This window comes from Eptatretus burgeri, chromosome 17 (assembly GCF_056783735.1).
Source record: "Eptatretus burgeri isolate ZD-2024b chromosome 17, Ebu_testis_v1, whole genome shotgun sequence".
Taxonomy (NCBI): domain Eukaryota; kingdom Metazoa; phylum Chordata; class Myxini; order Myxiniformes; family Myxinidae; genus Eptatretus; species Eptatretus burgeri.
The window spans coordinates 13037077-13056019 of NC_140977.1; the positions used below are offsets into that span (position 1 = coordinate 13037077).

At 44.0% G+C, this 18943-nt stretch overlaps 1 protein-coding gene across 2 annotated transcripts in view; it reads right to left on the reverse strand.

The window, feature by feature from the left end:
• Positions 1 to 18943, reverse strand: part of RSF1 (remodeling and spacing factor 1) — a 117712-nt gene that overhangs the window by 35253 nt on the left and 63516 nt on the right. For both annotated transcript variants that reach the window (XM_085861702.1, XM_085861703.1), the window contains 4 exons: positions 17122 to 17699; positions 9525 to 9623; positions 4757 to 4861; positions 903 to 982 (listed from right to left, as the gene is read on the reverse strand). In XM_085861702.1, coding sequence (XP_085717828.1) covers positions 903 to 982; positions 4757 to 4861; positions 9525 to 9623; positions 17122 to 17699 — 862 coding nt within the window. The remainder of the gene's footprint in view (positions 1 to 902; positions 983 to 4756; positions 4862 to 9524; positions 9624 to 17121; positions 17700 to 18943) is intronic.

Genomic DNA, 18943 nt, shown 5'->3' on the forward strand with positions numbered 1-18943 from the left:
TGGAAGGGTGCTGCACTGTTTTAGGAGGGGGGGGTGGTGCGAGGATGGGACAAAGAGAATAGGGGAGGGGATCGGGGGAGTGAAGTTAGCAGACAGAAAATGGAATGCTTTATGAACACCAACACACACACACACACACACACACACACACACACACACACACACACACACACACACACACACACACACACACACACACACACACACACACACACACACACACACACACACACACACACACACACACACACACACACACACACACACGATTTGTGGTTGGAGGGTAAATCAAGTGAATCCACATCGAGTGTTCAGACCTTTAAATGAACAAATGGCCCTTTATTTTATGATTGTTGTATGTATGATTGTTCAAGTTGGATGTTTCTTTATTACATTACATGCCTAATTGTTGGCTTCAAGAAAGGCTCCATACAAGTTTCAGTTTGTTGTCTCACAGCCTTTGATTGGATGCAAATAACAAACTTTGTCTCATCTGTCCAAACACCTTTGACCATTGTTACATACTCCAATTTGTGTGTTCTTGTACATAGTTTAGCCTTTTCATCTTGTTCCCCTTTCTTAACAGAGGTTTTATTACTGCGTTGTTATCATCGTATAAAACACTAGCTTGGAGGTTTTAACATTGTTGATGCTCCTAACATTCCTATCTTGAAACTCCTGAATGTGTCTGAGACTTTTGCACAGCAGTGAATATACATATGTAATATATATATATATATATATATATTTATTTAATATTAAAAATCCCTGCTAATTTGTCCAAAGTCAAAGAACGCATGCATTCCCCCTTGTTATGGCCAGAGGATCGGACAGAAAAGTCAGTCATCAGGAAGTGAGGTTGAGGGACAGAAATTGCAAGAGACAGGTAGTGCAGTAGGCACCTGCGCACGTCCCTGTCCCTGCGACGCACCAATACATCCAGATTCTGCATCTCTTCCTCAAGCTGTTGCCACAGGCGGCGCTAGAGTAAAATATGGAGCAGAGGGAGAATGGAGAAGGTACATCAACCCTAATTGTAACAACACAAAAGCAAACCAGTAAACGGAGTGAGAAATAGGGGGTTGGGAGGGTTAGTTTGTTTGTTTAAAGAACTCCCCCCCCCCAAAAAAAATGGATATCAACATGGCTGCTGACGACAAGCACAATTGCAACCTCAGTTCACACCTGGATATATTTTAGGGTTGGGTATGCTTCGTTTATTTGAGTAGTCTTCGTAATTTCTCAGGACACTTTAAAGGAAATTTTTTTTTTTACATTCCAAACAAAAAATAAAATAAATTACCGAATGAAATACCTGTCAATCGCCCCCCCCCACCCACCCACCCACCACAACTTTTCAATTCAGTCAGGTGTATAGGCTCACAGAAAAATTCTCCTTTTTCAGACAGGTTAAACCTTATCTTATTTTATTAACAGGTTGAACGGCAGTATCATGATTTGAAGGTCTGCACAAACAGCTATCTTTACCCAGGATCCTACTAAAACATTGAATCTATCTCTGTTTGACTTGTAAGATCAGGATCTCCATCACTTTCACATCCCTTCCGCTGGCTTCTTTCATCTCACATGTAAGGAAATCCCTTAATACAAATGCGGTTGCATTTCAAGTTTAACAAAAAACAAGGAAGAAATGCAGGTGTGTTTTTCCATTTCAATATGGCAGACGTGTTCGACTCGTTTCAAAGGAGAAAGATATCGATGGTGCTATGTTACCAATTTTGGTGACTACAGACAACCGGCCAAGTAATCTGCAAAGATGGCTGTGAACGAAATCCAATTTATTTTAACATTTCAGAATCTCCACTACAATCGAAATGAGCAAGAATAGGAAACTCCAAAAAGCATTTGCGCAACATTAATTTAGTCAACGTGTTTGAAGATTAAGGGGGCTGAAGAAATGAGGAAAACAATCAAGCAGAGAAAAGAACCTGCACCCCCTATAGTCTCACGTACATGACTGTCATGACTTCAATTAAATGTGACCAAATTATTTCTGTACCAAGAGTCACGTGTGCTTTGTTTATCTATCCCAGTGAATAAAGTGGTGACGCGTTTGTTAGATGGGTCTTGTTAATGAGAAACGTGCTGTGGTGAGGGGTCAGACGAAGGGTTAAGGTCTGAAATGTCAGCTTCTCCTTGCTCCCCAGGAAGTTAGCATAGCTCGATCAGCCTTCCGTCAATTCCGTTTGTGGATAATCAATGTAGTTTTCTGATTACCGTAATTTTCCAAAGATAATACACCCCCCCCACCCCAAATGTGTTATGAAACGAGCAATTCGTTTGTGGCTATGTATAATCCGCACCTAGACTTTTGCAATACTGCGGTAAAAGTAGCCCTTTGATGACAAGAATGTTAGTGTCCTTTAAATCGCTAATTGCGAGTTCGCCGTTGTGCTTGCTTTGTTCAAAATCGTAGCTGATAAATAAACATTCTCAAAACACCCACTGTAACATTTTCTCACTGCGTGCACGTAAAGATGGCGGTTTTGATTTTACAAGACCGATTTAAAAATACCGTGAAATTTTTGTGTTTATTTTATTTTATTTTGTACAACAAAAACGAGTAGGCTGTTTACAGTCAACTACGAACACTGAATTCGGTGCTTAAAGATGGTGGCACCCTGTTTCGATTTTGTAAGGTCGATTTAAAAAGGAACCTGACATCTCATGACAGAAATCCTCTTAAATGTGGCTTCTTTAGAAGCATGAGTTATCGTTCACAATGCATATCGGAAACGATGTTCTGGACTGGCTGCAATTTTTTTTATATAAATTTGATTTGTTAGTATGTATAGTAAATACGCAACCCAACGTAAAAAAAATTTTTTTAGTGAAACAAATGCGCATTTGGAAAATTACAGGATTACAGCACTTTTAACTTTGAACGAAATCTCAAAGTGCTTTCAACCTCCCCCCACCCCCTGAAAAAAAAAGGACAAGAATAATAAAAAATAATGGAAAAATAAAAAAACCTGTAAAAAGATGAGATTTTAAAGAGAAATTCAAAAACTCCTTCGTTGTGACACATGGGCCAAAGCATGAAGGTGAAGGAAATAAAAACGCTGTTGTGCGATCATTTTAAAAGCAATCCTGAAAAATTATTTCTTATTTTCCTTCACTTTTGGAAACAAGACCAATTTCAGAGTTGATATCACTTGGAATACAGCACAGTGGACCACATACTTGGCTTTCAGTGGCTGAGCTTTATAAGTACAGTTACCAAAGGCCGGGGACGATTTGAAAATAAGTTTATGAGAACAATAAGAAAAAAAAAACATTTTAAAGCAATACAAAACACCCACGTCAAAGGATGTTTATTTTAAATAAAAAAATATTGCTTCTTAAACCATTCAGAGCCTCATCAGCATATATAGATCACAGTACATCTGAAAACCATTGCAGACTCACTGACGCGCGCGCGCACACGCACGCACGCACGCACACACACACACACGCACGTGCGCACACACACACGCACGCACACACACACACACACACACACACACACACACACACACACACACACACACACACACACACACAGCACACTTACAATAGTTTTTGTGTTCCTTTGGAAACGCTTGAAACTATGAAGTCACCCAATAAATTTCTATATATATATATATATATATATATATATATTTCGATATAAAATATATGTATAATATATATATATATATATATATATATAAATATAATACGATGGTAATGATATACACACAAAATACGATGGTAATGGTTCGTATGTCGTAAAAGTTAACCTGTCTAATCACAATTAATTGATTGACATGTGAACTAGCACGATACCCATCACACACAAACAAACTCCTCAAAGAAGGATATATGTGCTATGTACAGCCTTTGACAACAGCACGCAAACACACAGACTGACACAGGGGTGAGACGGCAAGTGATAAAACACACTAATAATCTCTAAAATTGGACTTTATGCACATTCAAGGTAAAATATCGACTTGTGGTTTAATTGGACGTAAATTTGTTTTTGGTTAAATCAGACAACTTTGTCAAACCCTGCCAAAGGCCATTTTGGCATGCGAGTCGAGCCTTTTGGCCTTGCAACATAGTTCAAACCGCGTGCGTTGTGGGCAAACACACCAGGAATAACTATCCAGTTAAATTACATGCAAAAAACGTTATGGTTACATCAGACAGCATTGTCCAACTGAGCTGAAGGCCGCTTGGGTGAGCAATATTATAGCAGGCTGCACGGGGGTGCTACGTTGAAGTTGGTCTGTGTGTAGACTCGCTGGCTTACGGCTTACCACACACCGATTGCAATACCCTCTCCCATCCATTCGGAAACAATTTGAGAGGCTCGATTGCCAAAAGTAGATAATATCGACTTTGGATGAGAAAGTGCAATTAAACATGGAAGATGTTTTTGTCAGGTGCAGCACAAAAGTTTACTATACTCAAATGTAACACGAAACCCACAAGCAGACAATGTGTGTAGAACTTGGGCATCAGCAGCATCAACAACGACACAATCTAAGGAACACTTTCACAATTCGACAGGACATCATAGAGGACACAATAAGAAAATGCAAAAAGCTAAACCAATCCACCAGCACAAGAAAAGTGCGAATTTTCTTTCGAATACGAATAAAGTATGCCATGCTGCATTAGAATGAGGCACACTGCAAATGCAATGGGAGCAAGTCACACGATGCAAAAATCAGATGGCTGGGCTGGTGTGTGGAGAGTGGCAACATACATGCTGGCAAGGAGGACAGTACCACTCGCCTTCGGGAACAATCATAAGTGGAGGTCGCAGGCAGGCCGTGTGATAACCAGAATCACAATCGTCACAGAGCAGGATCTGCAGAGATTGTGGAACAAGGTTCGTGGTTAAAATATACTCCATACATATATATATTTTTTAAAAACACACACACACGGCTGTGTCACCAATGACGGTCTTGTTTGTTTAAACGAGCCATCTACTTATTAGGTAGATTGGGAAAAAAGAGATAGAGATAGAGATAGAGATAGAGATAGAGATAGAGATAGAGATAGAGATAGAGATAGAGATAGAGATAGAGATAGAGATAGAGATAGAGATAGAGATAGAGATAGAGATAGAGATAGAGATAGAGATAGAGATAGAGATAGAGATAGAGATAGAGATAGAGAGAGAATTGAAGAGGGTGACACGGGAAAGGTTTGGAAGAGAAAGAAGTAAAGGAAGGGAAGCGCCATGTACAAAAGTGCAAGGAAGGGTCAAAAGTATTGCTCTATCTGCAGGCATAATAAATGGGTCCAAACCAGTTATAAAATAACTAACTATTGTGTGGAAGACCGATGAGCTCCACAGCAGTATAAAAGTGCTCCTAGTCACGAGGTTCAAGTTCCGTTAGGAGAGAGCCGGGCCTGGGCATTGGGCGAGGCATTACTTCATTCTGTGCCGAACGCACAAAAAGGATAAACGAGACAAACCGTCCAAACAAAGGAGAAACGTCTCAATCGTAAATTTATTACCTTTTCATCGTCCCCTGCAAAATGAAGCCGTGTTATCTGCAGAATCAGCAAGCAGTGCAAAATAGGTGGGCCAAACAGACACTGTGCCAATAGAGCAGAGAGGCGAACTTCGAAGAAGGAAGATACACGCAAAGTTATGGACACCTCATCTTCGTGTATACACAACTCGTTTGGCGATCGGATGTTAGACATGACCGTTCGGGTTCGAGATTGCAATCAACAGCCATAGAGAGTAGCTGAAGCAGATATTGGTGGACAATGCCGTCGCAATGCCCCATTGCCACAGTCGTGGCGCAGCAATCATGTTTTGACACCCAAGTGGCCGTAGAACAATGAGCATTACACAACAGTGAAGTGGGTGAGACCGTCGCACTTCATGACAAGGACAGGGCACTTTTGTGTACACTGCAGACCACACATTTTGTTCGTGAATCAAAGCATGGATTCGAGAGTATTGCCTTGCCTTATATTAGCTTAATCGTTATGGTGGCTGGCTTAAAGGGGAACCCAAACGCAATATTTTTGTGTTTTCTGAAAACCATTGAAAATTATTAATGACAGTCTGGTTTGAAAGGAAAATTTTTTTTTAAATACTTTAGCCAATCACAAAGCGCCGAAGAAAAGCCCTAGTGTCGATTTTCCATTTTTGCCAGTGACGTAACACTCGGAACCCATCTTGATCCAAATGGCGACTTACAAAGAGAAACAGTGGATATCGAGCTCGGATTACGCCATTAGCATTAGCAACTCTGTAGGTTCTCAGTGTGTTGAAACTGATCGGTGGGATTTTGAAGAAACTAATGGAGACGAAATTAGTGATGGAAACGTTTTCGGGGGAATTATGGAGCCGTATTGTTTTGAACCTCGTGCAAGCGATTCAGACGAAGATGGTGACAGTGGAGGTGTTAGTGTAGATGAAAACGCCGGTCGCATGTTCACTACAGATCAATTGGTAGGTTTTTGTTTTTTCCGTTCAATTGACGGTTTAAAGAGCTTTTGTATTAATTGATGAATCGGTTATGTTGCTCCAGCACAGACACCGCCCAGGCAAACTCGGACACCGCCGACAAAATGGGTGAAGAATGCTTTGTGCCACCGTGGCAGGCTGACCAAGAGTCCTGTATGTCTGTGGTCGTGCCGTGTTGTGTCCCACCATTATGCCCGTGCCAATGTCCCACCCCAGTGGAGGGGGGAGTGGTGCTAGTGTGGTGGTGGTGGTCTTGTCGGGGTGGTGGCGAGTTGAGGCATTCGATTCACCGCTAAAAATCGCCCGTGTACATCTGCTGGTAGCTGGGTAGAGATCGTCTTACAGTTTCAAGCGACGGCTGTTTCTTCCGCTTCATTGTTGGGATGGCATCCTTTCTCAATCATGGTGGATAATCACAAGTTGTAGCCAACTCTGCTGTTTCATAACATGCTCTGTAAAATGTTCTGAACACAAAAGCGAACATTTTGGAGGCTCGATCCAGAGTTAAACCTCGTCCAATTCCTGGCAAGCTCAGGGCCTTTCAGCCATTGGTGTAGCATGAAACAATCTTGGTTTGTATTCCCACAACCACCAAGGACGCATCGACTCGCCATATTTGTAGACAATCGAAAATTAGTTGCTGTTCGAGTTAAACCGTACCGCGATGTAATCCGTAGCATCTCAACAACCACGCCATCCCCACCACAGCGCCAACCACACTACAACGACGCCACCTCCACCACCGACGCTACCACATCATCGCTTCTACAACCATTCGCAAACACTACCACCTTCGCCTTTACCTTCACAACTTCATCCCACATCATCGCTTCTACGTCCATTCCCAAACACCTCCAGTCAACACCAAACGTCGTGTTCCCGGAGCCGTCCGGCAGTGGAGGCCGAACGCAGGAATGCTTTCACGCCCATTTCTCCTCCGTCCAATGGGCAAGCGCGAGGCGGCTTGGCCCCGCCTCCAGGCGCGTGTAGGTGAATTCCGTCCATGTCCGTCTATGCAAATTTTAGGATCAGGGGAGGTCCACCCCCATTTTTGCCCGACCAATGGCTGACCGGGGGGGGGGCGGTGTGGCCCCGCCTCCAATCGCGTTCTGATCCGGGAATTTGCATATCGGCACCTCCTGAGAGCTATAAAGGTGCGAGCGGAAGGCGACTCGCGAGGAGAGTGTGGAACTGGTGGATCTAAGCGTGAGTTGGAGCGTTGAGCATTAGCGAGCGTCGTTGAGAGTTGAGCCGGAAGAGGTGGAGTGCGCGCGGTGGAGCCGCAGGCGGCGGAGTCGAGGCAAGGAAGCTCGGGTTCGAGGCAAGGAGAACGGCGGTCGGCAACGAGGATGCGGTGTGGGGGATCGCTCGTCTCGTCACGGGACCCAAGCCAGCCAGCCACTCCCCTCCCCCAGGGCATCAACAATTTCCCCTTCCCCCACGCTGAGATAGTGGAAAGGTGGGCCCCGTTCCTCCCCCACCCCAAACGTGGTGCCAACGAGCACGCCAGGGGCACGGAGTCGGGGCACAGCGGCGCGGACATTTTGCGGCTTGCCCGCCAACACGTCACGAGGATGCGGATAAGACCTCCCCGGTCCCGCGCACATTTGGCCTACGGGCCTGTCTGCCTCCTTGTCTGTGAGGGTGGCTTCCTTCTTTTCATTTTGTGTAAATGTGTGTTGGCGCCGTCTGTGAAGTAAAACTGTGTGTTGCCGTGTGTACGTGTTAGGTCGGTGTCAACTGTTCTTCTTGCCTTTGCTTTTTGTGTATGGCTGTATATACGTGCTTTCCGTGTGTCGCGTGAATAAAATGCTTGCTTGTTGAACTGTGCCCGTTTCGCTTCGTCTTTTCTCCATTTGAATCTCCATCTTGCTTCACATAAGGGGTTCGTAGTGGGTGCAACATCCCGGTAATTAATCTGAACCGTCCAGGTCGACGATAACACCGCTCGGTTATCCCGATAGTACGGAACGGGCCGCCCAAGCGGCTCGTGTCTGGAGTCGACCTGCGGCGAGGTACGATCGCCCGGTTTACCATCCGTGTGGGTACTTAGGTAGGTCGAGTTTGGCGAACAACCCTATCCTACGCGGGTGGCCGATTGGCACGATTGTGGTGAGGTCGAAAGGCCCAACTGTGACTAGCTCCCGGCGTTGGTCCGAAAGGGTCACAACAGAATTGTCCGTCCGGTGGGCGACGTGCCGCGATTCGAGTTACGTGGCCGTTCGCACGCCGGCGAGCGCAAATTCGCAACAATATATATTTTGTCGGGTATCAAGGGATAGATTAGCGTTAAGGTGGTTTGAGCTTTTGGGTTCCCCTTTAGGATTTTACAGTCTCGAGTTTTTGGCCCCTGCGGGTCCGTTAAACTAACACCAAGTGCACCGATTCAGCCTGTCATCGGTCTGAGGTCGGCAAAATGAGTACCAGTTTACTGAGAAGAAAGAGCCACTTAAGTGTCATGTACCCTCGCCAAGAAAAAAACTGCCTCGGAAGCCCTATGCGTGTGAAGATGCGAAAAGGAGTGCTTCTTCCTCTTCTTCTTCTTCTTCCATTTTGGTACTCGTTATCACAGAGCATTTCTTTTGTTTTCACAACCCCAACATTTTACCATAAAAATAAATACCTGCACATTACATACAGTCCAACAATGTTTGGAACTGTCGGTGAAAGCACAATTATTTCTAAAGTGTCCCATCCCGTTAAAAGAAAAATTCCAAAGGTCAAACACACCAGGATGGACCGATCTCAACGACGACGATGACAGAATCAGTTCTGCATTCTGATGGATTGCACACACAAAATGGTGCAGAAGAATCAAGGCTGTTCTGAGCTAATGTAAACCCAGGACCTCCTCAATCAAGATTCAATACCACCCTCCCCTCGCCCCTCCCCTCCCCCCCCCACTCAGAAAATAAATCATTCACTTTATTCAAACACATGTTACACAGTAAGCTTGTCATGATCCCAGCATGTTTAAGAATACATCAATCTTGCTGCAAGGTTTAAAAGGCCAATGCGTAAGCAGATTGTTCCTCACCAGTTCAGGTTGAGTGGAAAGACCACAGCGTTTGCAGGAGTCGTCATGGGTGCCATCGGAGCTGTGCTCGCTGTCCGACCCTCTGGTGCCATCTTTTTCCTATTCGGCACAATGGACCGATAAGAATCCCATATATCATTAAAAAAAAACATACCGTAACAGCCATTTGAAATGGGTGCTGTAAGGATTTGCACTTCTGTGTAAACCCACAAGTCTCATTGGGAAAGAAAAGAAAAGAAAAGAAAAGAAAAAGAAAAGAAAAGAAAAAAATCCGACAGAGTGAAGACTGCTCGGAGTGAGGCAGGTGCAGCTACAAAAACCAAGAATAAATGCAGGGATGTATCATTCTGTGTCATAACAGGTTATTCGTAGGGAATAAAGCATCCTGTATCAAGTCCTGATATCACTAAATGAGGGTTCTTTTTAAGAAGGTTGACGACCGTTCGTCCACTCGACAGGCTCAATATTTCGATCTGCTACGATCAAGCATCAGTCAGTGAACCAGGAGCATCGACGTTCTTGCAGGGACATCGCAGAAATATATACAGCGAGGTTTACCACTTCGCTGGCGGTCAACAATCTGTAACCAGACGCAGGCTGCGAGAGGCCACGCTCTCCTCGGCTCTGCGAAGCAATAAGGGATTTACAATAAGATCCCTGCACCAGTATTGTGGGATTTCCTTCTCAACTCAATTTCTCGACGATTAATTTGTTGTTGTTTTTTTGTCACAGTAGTATAAGCAGTCACTTGTCATCTTGCAGAAGAACCCTTTCTGTATTTTTTTTTTATTACCTCGCGCACCTCAAGCGAAAATCGGGGTGTTCGTGTCTCCATTTTGTTATTCCCTTTTAAAGTCGTTTTCTCTGCAACCGCTTGTCGGATTGACACAAATTTTTTTTTACCATAGATGCAAATACTCTTGTAGAATGTTTTGATGATAATTATGACGTCATAGGTCACGTGGTGTAGCAGCCATATTGGGAAAAAAATGAAACTTGCCACCTGTCAAGTACTCCCCATAGGAATAAGTGTGATGATTTTTTTTATGATGTCATAGGTGCCTTCGTTATGACGTCATATTTGCATACATAGAACGCCACATCCGATGAGTACGAAAATTTGAGGGTCATCTTCAGCGACCTATTGTGGCGTCTTTATCAGCCTTGGTAGTTATTTGTGCACATTTACTTCAGAAATGCATATCGATGGAGTTACAAATTTGCCGCCAGAACAGCTGGCTCGTACCAAGTCCTTCTCAAGACCGCGCAGGGTACATATTCTATGAATACCATCGAGTTTGTTCGTGCTCGCCTTATTCACAGGCAATTTTTGCAGTCACGTTTTTGTAACATGAAGCGAGGTGCGGCCGACGTTGAGAACTCGCCCATCTGTCGGAGTAAAATGCCTCTGAAGAAGAGCGGACGTTGATCGTTTCTTTGTAAACGCAGGACAAAATCATTAAGTGCTCGGACAGCAACGACTCGATGTTAATAAAGCAAAAAAATAATAAAAATAGACCAGTCAGCTCCTTGGTGTCGCAAGAAAGATAACAAAGAATAAATAAATAAAAACTAACACAACAATCTAATGGAAAGAGGAAAAAAAAAACATACTCGGGAATATCCACTGGAGGCTTTTGTCGGCTCATCTACAATTCGAGAAATTCCCCCACCCGCGAAGCGTGATTTTGTCAACCTTCGTTGGTCAGATTAGTGGCATATATCCATGGGTGTAAGTCTTTCAATCAAGACGCTTCAATAACTGCTAAAGCAGTTATTGAGAAATGTAGCGAAACGGAGCGCTGCTCTCCACTGTGGGCTGGAACTCCAACAACACATCTGCCTCTCCGGGATTCTGTGGGACAGAAAGCTCTCAAAATTATTGGAATCTCCAGTGATGAGGCCGAAGCACATGGTCTTTTGCTCTCACGTCGCAGGCAGGTCGGTAGTCTCTGTTTTTCTACCATCTATTCTCCAACGTTAGTCCTTCTGCCCTCCGACCCTCCCCAGAAATTCCAGGATGCACACATTCTTCGAGTAACCCCTTCCGAGTTAAACTTCAAAAATCCAAGCTGAGTGCACAACTCAACTCTTATTCCTCGTTTCTACCATCTATGAAACTGTTTTCCAGAGGCTGTTCTCTCTTACTCTTACCTCCAGGGCTTCAAAAGCAGGCAGAGCACCGCCATCTCAACCCATGCATCTTAATTACCCTCATTAACCCCTTCCTAGCCTAACCCTCATATTCTTGCTTCTATATTTTCCGTGTCTATCTTTCCCTCCACAACTAGAAAACTATGAAACCTAACAGCCTGAAACTTTGCATGCATACTAAGGGAACTCCAACTCTGCCCTGTTAGTTGATAAAAGTCGATCCACATCTGTCATTTTTGCAAAAAGTGACATGCGGCATTCTGGTATCGATTGAGAGATCCAGCATTATGACCCTCCATCGCCCACCGCAGCTACATTTGCCCATTCTTCTTCCTCCCATATTACCTTCGCTTTTCCCTGTCATGTCGTCTCCTTTTCTCCAATTGCTCCTTGATCTACGTTTTCTTACCCCAGCTGTAACCACCAACGTTGAATGTGCTTTACTGTCTCGACTTTCAGCTTTGTGCTGACACCTCTGCGCTGGCTCCCACCATTGCTCCAAAGCAGTCTGCGTCTTGTTGAGCATGATCAGATGAAGTTTCTTTGGCTTACGCTAAACTCTACTGCTGATCTGCACCTGGCAAAGAAAACGTCCTGTTTGTAAAAACACTCAAAGCAGATTTCCGAATTTGTTACGTTTTACATCACACCTTTCAGCTTCATGAGGACCGAATGGGAATACACAAGATGTCGCTGAGATTTTGCACACAGGCTTCAACATGCAAGGACCATAAGTCGAGTCAACATGAAAATGCTCGCAGAAGCAAACATAAGGATAAAGGACTACGCAATCAATAACACTTGTGATTATATCGACAAAAATCCCCAAAACAAAAACACTTGTCACTTTTATTGTTTAAAAAAAAAAACATTTTTATTGTCGTTTTGGTGAAAATGCGACAGATCATCAACCAATCATGCAAGGGCCGGATGGAACCCCATAAATGCCACCACATTGTAATAAAACTTTTCCTTCACCAACAATATGCGTACGGTTTTGTAAAACTGTAAATGACTCACTCCAGGGTACTGTTCATACCTTTTGCCATTCATAAAGGATACAAAATATGTATTCTTTGTAGAACTTGTGACAAAAGCCAGCTAAGTGAAATAAATGGGTTCGTATCTGCACATTTCGATGTTTTCATTCCACTTCCCTTTCGTCCAAATGCTGGAAAGATTTGGTGAGGATAATTTCAAAGGCAGATTAAGACATATTGGGCCCTGGGCACTGCACCTCTGATGGCCTCATTTAAGCTGAAAAGTTTTTTTGCAATGTTTGTCAAACTTATGAAAATCACATTCGTATCAATCCAACGTCATGGAAATGCAACGGTCAAAGTGAAAATTTGCATCTCCGAGACTTCATGACAACGAACTGGGAAACCACATCGTTTGAACGTTTCATGAACTTGATCATTGAAACCGGTGAATGCAGTCCCTCTTTTCAGCCAGGTGATGAAAGCGTAGAAATGAGAAAATTCATCAACATTATCCGAATCAAAATACTTGGATTTAGATGTCCGATTAATGGTTCGCAGCGGCAAATGCTCTTTGTCTTTGGCAGAAAAAAAAACTTCAGAGAAGCAGTCTTCAGAAAGTTCTCAAAACTTCTCAATGTTCTGCAAGTGATGTTTGCAGCTCATCTAATAATCACTGTGAACGTTTTCTCTCAAAAAAGTTGAATTGGAGAGTCACAAAAAGTTTCATCAGCTGGAGTAGCATACTCCTCAAAATGTCTTTGTCTGTGCCATTCTCTTCACTTTGGAGGCTTCGTTTTATTCGTGCCATTGTATTCTTTGCAACATCTTCGATATCGTTGAACTGCACGCAGATTGACAAGGAAGTCGTCGAGGGATTTCAGCAAGGATGGGGCGATGAACAAATCCAGTTTCCTTTTGCAGAGTAATGTTCACTTGATGGAAGCGAGAAAGTATTCAAGTCCACATTTCTGCCAAGAAGCCTGTTTCAAGCTTCTCCAAGTCAACAATCAAAATATTTGCCTCTGATTTGATAGTGACAAATACATCTTCAGTCAGTCCAAACTCGAAGTTTTCATAAATTAGTTCGTAGCTGCGGCAAAAGGGCTTTCGTTGACTCGGCATGGCATGACCACAGTGTTGTTGATGGAGATGCTTACGTGAAAATTATCTGGTTTTCACTTGGAGTAAAGCCCTTTGTCAAAAAAGCCCATCGAAGTGCCGACCCGGCAGAAAATGCATAAAGTTAGTTCAACAAACCAAAGAAATTAGTTGCTTCCAAACAATAACTGACACCGTGTTCCAAGAAAATTTAGCAAATGTGCAGCACGCAATAATCCAAAATAATTTACGTCCTTGATTCTTCTTTGGAGACCTTCATATATGGTATACATATTTGGCTGCGTTGTCACAAGATAGTCTCCAGAAATTGTGAAAATCAATGTTCAGCAATTTCAGTGTCCAACACAATCACACCGACCTAATCTTTTCAAGTACAAGTTGATAATTCCCCTCCCCCCCCAAATTCCTGAGATCCTGATAATTCCTGATCCCAGGAGCTTGACCCCATTTCAACCAGTTCACCGCAGCATGTGTTTCCACAAACGAAGGTGGATCACAGTTGATAAGAGGGTCAGCAATAGGGATCGTAACACCCATGACATCCAACTCGACAGTTGGTGGATCAGCCTGGTACAGTCGCCCAAAGTAACCGGCCCAGCGGCCCTTCACTTCGGACTCCTCTGTCAAGAGCCCAACACCCTCTGCTATAAATGCAGTACACCGAGGGACGAGCTTGGAGGAATGCAATGCGCGAATGCCCCTGTAAACAGGACGAGAATCACTTGATGACAGGTGATGCTCTCTCTCCTCACACATTCCTCCTTATCCACCCTTAGTGTATATACAGTTTTACGCCTCAGCTCCCTGAACAGCTCAGCTCTGCCATTCAGCCTGGCCCTGTGACTCTGGTCAATGGTATCCAGTGTCCCATGAGAAACAAAATTCTTCTTCGCCCTACGTTCCAAGAGTTCCAAGACATCCACCGGCAACATCAAGGATGGTGGTCTTGAAGGCACTCCACAACTCTTCAGGATCCCCCAAATCCCCACTCAGCCTGTTCGCAAACTCCTCAGCTACCTTCTCATCCTTGAGCTTACCAACATCCAGCCGAGGCTAGGATGGTGCCATTCTCCAAGATTTAAGCTACAACTGAAGAGTGGCTCCAACAAGCCTGTGGTCGGTATTGAGGAACTGAGCACTCCGGTAGACCTTGCAGCTCTGGATCATCCTCCAGCGACAATCAACAAGCACATGGTCAATCTCCTTCGCCACACCACCAGCGTTGGAATACCAAGTCCAGCGATGAGCCAATGGGTGCTGAAAGCATGTACCAGGCACCCTAAGTCCATAACTTCATGCAAAGTCAAGGAACTTAGTGCTATTCTGGTTCACAGTTCCAGACCCATGGGGACCAACACACGTCTCATAACCATCCCTATCAGTTCCAGTCGATGCATTGAAATCCCCCAAAACAAGAAGCGTATCTCGCCTGGGGCACTGATCAACCACAGACTTGAGCACAGCATAGAATGTGTCCTTCATGGTGAGATCACTCGTCTCAGTTGGAACATGCACAGAGACCAGGAAATGACACCCAAGGAGTGACGAATCCTTTGTCTCATAATACGCTCGTTGACCGGTGTTACTTCAATTATCATTGGAGTCAGGTTATTGGACACAGCCACAGCAACTCATTGGGCATGGTGACCATCAGAGCAACCAGACCAATAGTAGATGTAACCACCCGCCATGATCTCGCCACTATCCGGTCTCCGAACCTCAGAGAGTGCTGCAATATCTTTGTTGAAACGCTTGAGCTCAGATGATAACAGAGACAAGTGATCATCCTCTCTTCGGGAGAGGACATTCCAGGCATCCACCCGAAGGGAAACGCCTCAGGTTAACCCAAGGAGACGGCCGTCTGGTGGACGACACCTCAGCACCACTCTGCCACACACCACCGTAATCTGACCCTGGAGGTTTACCCCGTGGTTTTCTTCCTATCAAGGAATGGGGGTCCGAAAACGTTACTCCAATCCCATCATCCGGTGAGCTGCCCTGCGGAGGGCAACAGCACAGGAGGTACTCCCAGCAGCACAGGAGTTGGAACGACTGCTGAAATCAATAAAGAAGTTAAAATTTTGAAGCTGCGGAGATCAAGAGATTCTCGAGTTTGTGGCATGTGTGAAAATGAAATAAAGCCACGAATGCTGCTTTCTCCGGGCGTTTATAAGCTTGCAATGCACCCAGCGATTCGTAGCTATGATGAGCAGGCATTCGATAATAAGAGTGAGGAAAGTGAAAAAAAAAATCTTTATCATGAAGAAATCGTTGCGGCCTGTTCCAAGTCAAAGGCATGGTTGAGCAGGCCAAAAAAACATGGCAGCTTCAGGCCCCAGCGAAGTTACCTGGGATACGCCTTCAGACCCCAAAGACCAAGGTGGCCGAGGAAGCGCCTGATAAAGGATATAATTTTTAAATGGCCGATAATTATCTTCAAAAGGGGTGTTTAAATTAACCAAACACCCAGATTTCACTCATGCACTTCCTTGGAGTTTTCTTAGTATGCACGCAAAGTTTCAGGCCACTAGGTTTCATGGTTTTGGAATTATGGAGGAGACTCACTGACACACACACACACACACACACACACACACACACACACACACACACACACACACACACACACACACACACACACACACACACACACACACACACACACACACACACGCACGCACACACACACACACGCACACACGCACACACGCACACACGCACACACACACACACACTGCCTTTTATTAGTATAGATAGATAAATCGATTTGGAGTACATGATGAAGCAAAATCAACTATGGTAGTTAGCGAAAGTGGCAGTCAGTCAGAACAATAGAGGTATTACATCCTCCTAACACTGTCACAATGTATCACTTGCTGCGGTACTTCTGGGGTCATCAATATTAATGAGATGTTTTGTGCATATTATTTTATTTACTTTGTGGGACTATTTTTTGGACAAACTGGGAATGTAAATAGCTTTTCGACAACAAATGGAAATGGCTGAATGAATAAAACAAATGAATGAATAAATGAATGGATGCGTTAATGAGGAAATGAATTTTAATAAACAAACCAATAAGCAAATAAATAAGCAAATTGATAACTAAATAAATAACATCAAATCAAAGTGAATACAGGCTTTATCAGACCTTGGGAAAAGACAGTCATCCATCAACACAACTTTTAAAATAACGGGCAGTGTGGTGTGTGACATGAGCCTTTGCAAATCCATCTTACCACCGTGCCCTGCTTCTTTTCGGGAGTGGTCCATGGTAATGCCCTACTGAGATCAATGACAACAAAGAACTTGAAAGAGAAGCACATAAAACGACGACGTACCTTAGTTTCATCTTCCTCATCGTCCACCGCCTCTTTCTTGGAACGTGGTGATCGCTGTCGGTTGTTTCGATGTGCCGGCTCTTCCCCATCCTCGTTTCTGCTGCCGCCATTGTGAAGATCACTCTTCCTGCTGCTCTGACTATCAGCCCGTACTTCTGCTCCGTCAGCATCGACATCACCTGAAGTCGCTTTCCTCACAGCACCACCAACTGCCTTGTCATCCTCCTTCGCCATGCGAATCTCTCGTTTCTTCATTGGCAGTTTTGCTTGCTTATCGTCTTTGCCGCCATTACGGTTGCGCGAAAGTTTGTCCAACGCATTATTATCAAGCCGCTCCAGCTTGACCACAGCTTCACGAACCACTGAAGTATCATCCTCATCCTCATCCTCCATATCCTCATCTCTATCTTCATCGCAATCGACCTTTTCAGCAGCTTCCGCTCGATTTCCTTCCCCGCTCTCTGCAACAACCTCTTCCTCATTTTTCGTCGTTTTCTTCTTCTTCTTCTTTTGCTGATTCTCAGAGATGCACTTTTGCTGATCACCTCCAACCACCACCTTGCCCTGAGTGCTGGGATCTATTTAAAAAAAAAGGAGGCATGCTTGGTTAATTTTTTTTGAATTGATCATCGTTTCATTCTAAAGTTACTTCAAAGAAGAAACCAGGTTTCACGTGGTTGATAATTATAGCTCGGTTACATTCGCACCTCAAAAAGTGGAACATTACAAATGGGGCATTAGGGCATTAGGTTTATCATTTTTTTTCCAATAAGGAGCTGCAAACACAGGGATGTAACTTGCTATAGGAATACGATTGCTATGATACAGGTGTAACTACGATGCGAGTATTTTAAACACTGATTTTGCACCGAATGTTCAGCCTCAAGTGCTTTAACAATATTCTGATGATGTCACTGTGATGGAAAAAATCCAGGAGAGCTGGAAGTTAAGGAAGAACGACACCCAGGTGGTTCACTTCTGAGCACCCTTTGGCCAAGCAGACATCTCGAGCAAACAAACAAGAACATTTAACCAGCAAAATGTACAGCCATGCTCAGCGTCCCCGCAGTGCAACGTGTGCATCAAGGCCCATGTAACTAAGCTCGAGACGGTTCGTTTCAAGCCCGAGAAAAACAATAAGATCTGATCTAAATTTCTTGCAAATTTCAGCTTTGGAGCATCAGCTCCTTCGATGTCAGATAATTCTTTTTGAATTACAGGTACATCGTTGTGTGACGGGCTAGCTGTGCTTTCATGTACATTGGTATTTAATTAAAAGCATATTTACCATTTATTTAGAGGGGGGGAGGAGAGGAAGCTGGGAACAGCACAGAAACACCCAAGGGGCCGAGAGGCAACCAAAGGTGTGTTCACACTCGAGCTTCAGAATTATTCACTCTTCTTCACAAACGAACTTCAAAAACAAACGAACATAAAACACTAATTTCTCCTGCAAAGTGGTTAACCCTTTGAACTTTGGCGGCCGTTTTACCAGCCGCTATTGAAACCTCCATAAACCCGAGCGGCAGGATTTTTCTCCAAGGAGCTCAGGGTTCAAAGGGTTAATACAAGGCAAAAACACGAAGACAAGTTTATTTATTTGCTATCACTGCCAGTGATGAGGGCCCGAGTTTTGATGACTACATTATAAATCAACGAGAACGAGCACTTGGTAGAGCGCATACCTTCGCCAACGCTACATTCCCCCCCCCCCCAGAAACCGTTGATTGTGAGGGTATTTAATCCCATACCACATCTGCCATCTCATATGTGTTATGATGGCTTAAAAACATTAAATTTCCTGCTGTTTGACACTGATTCA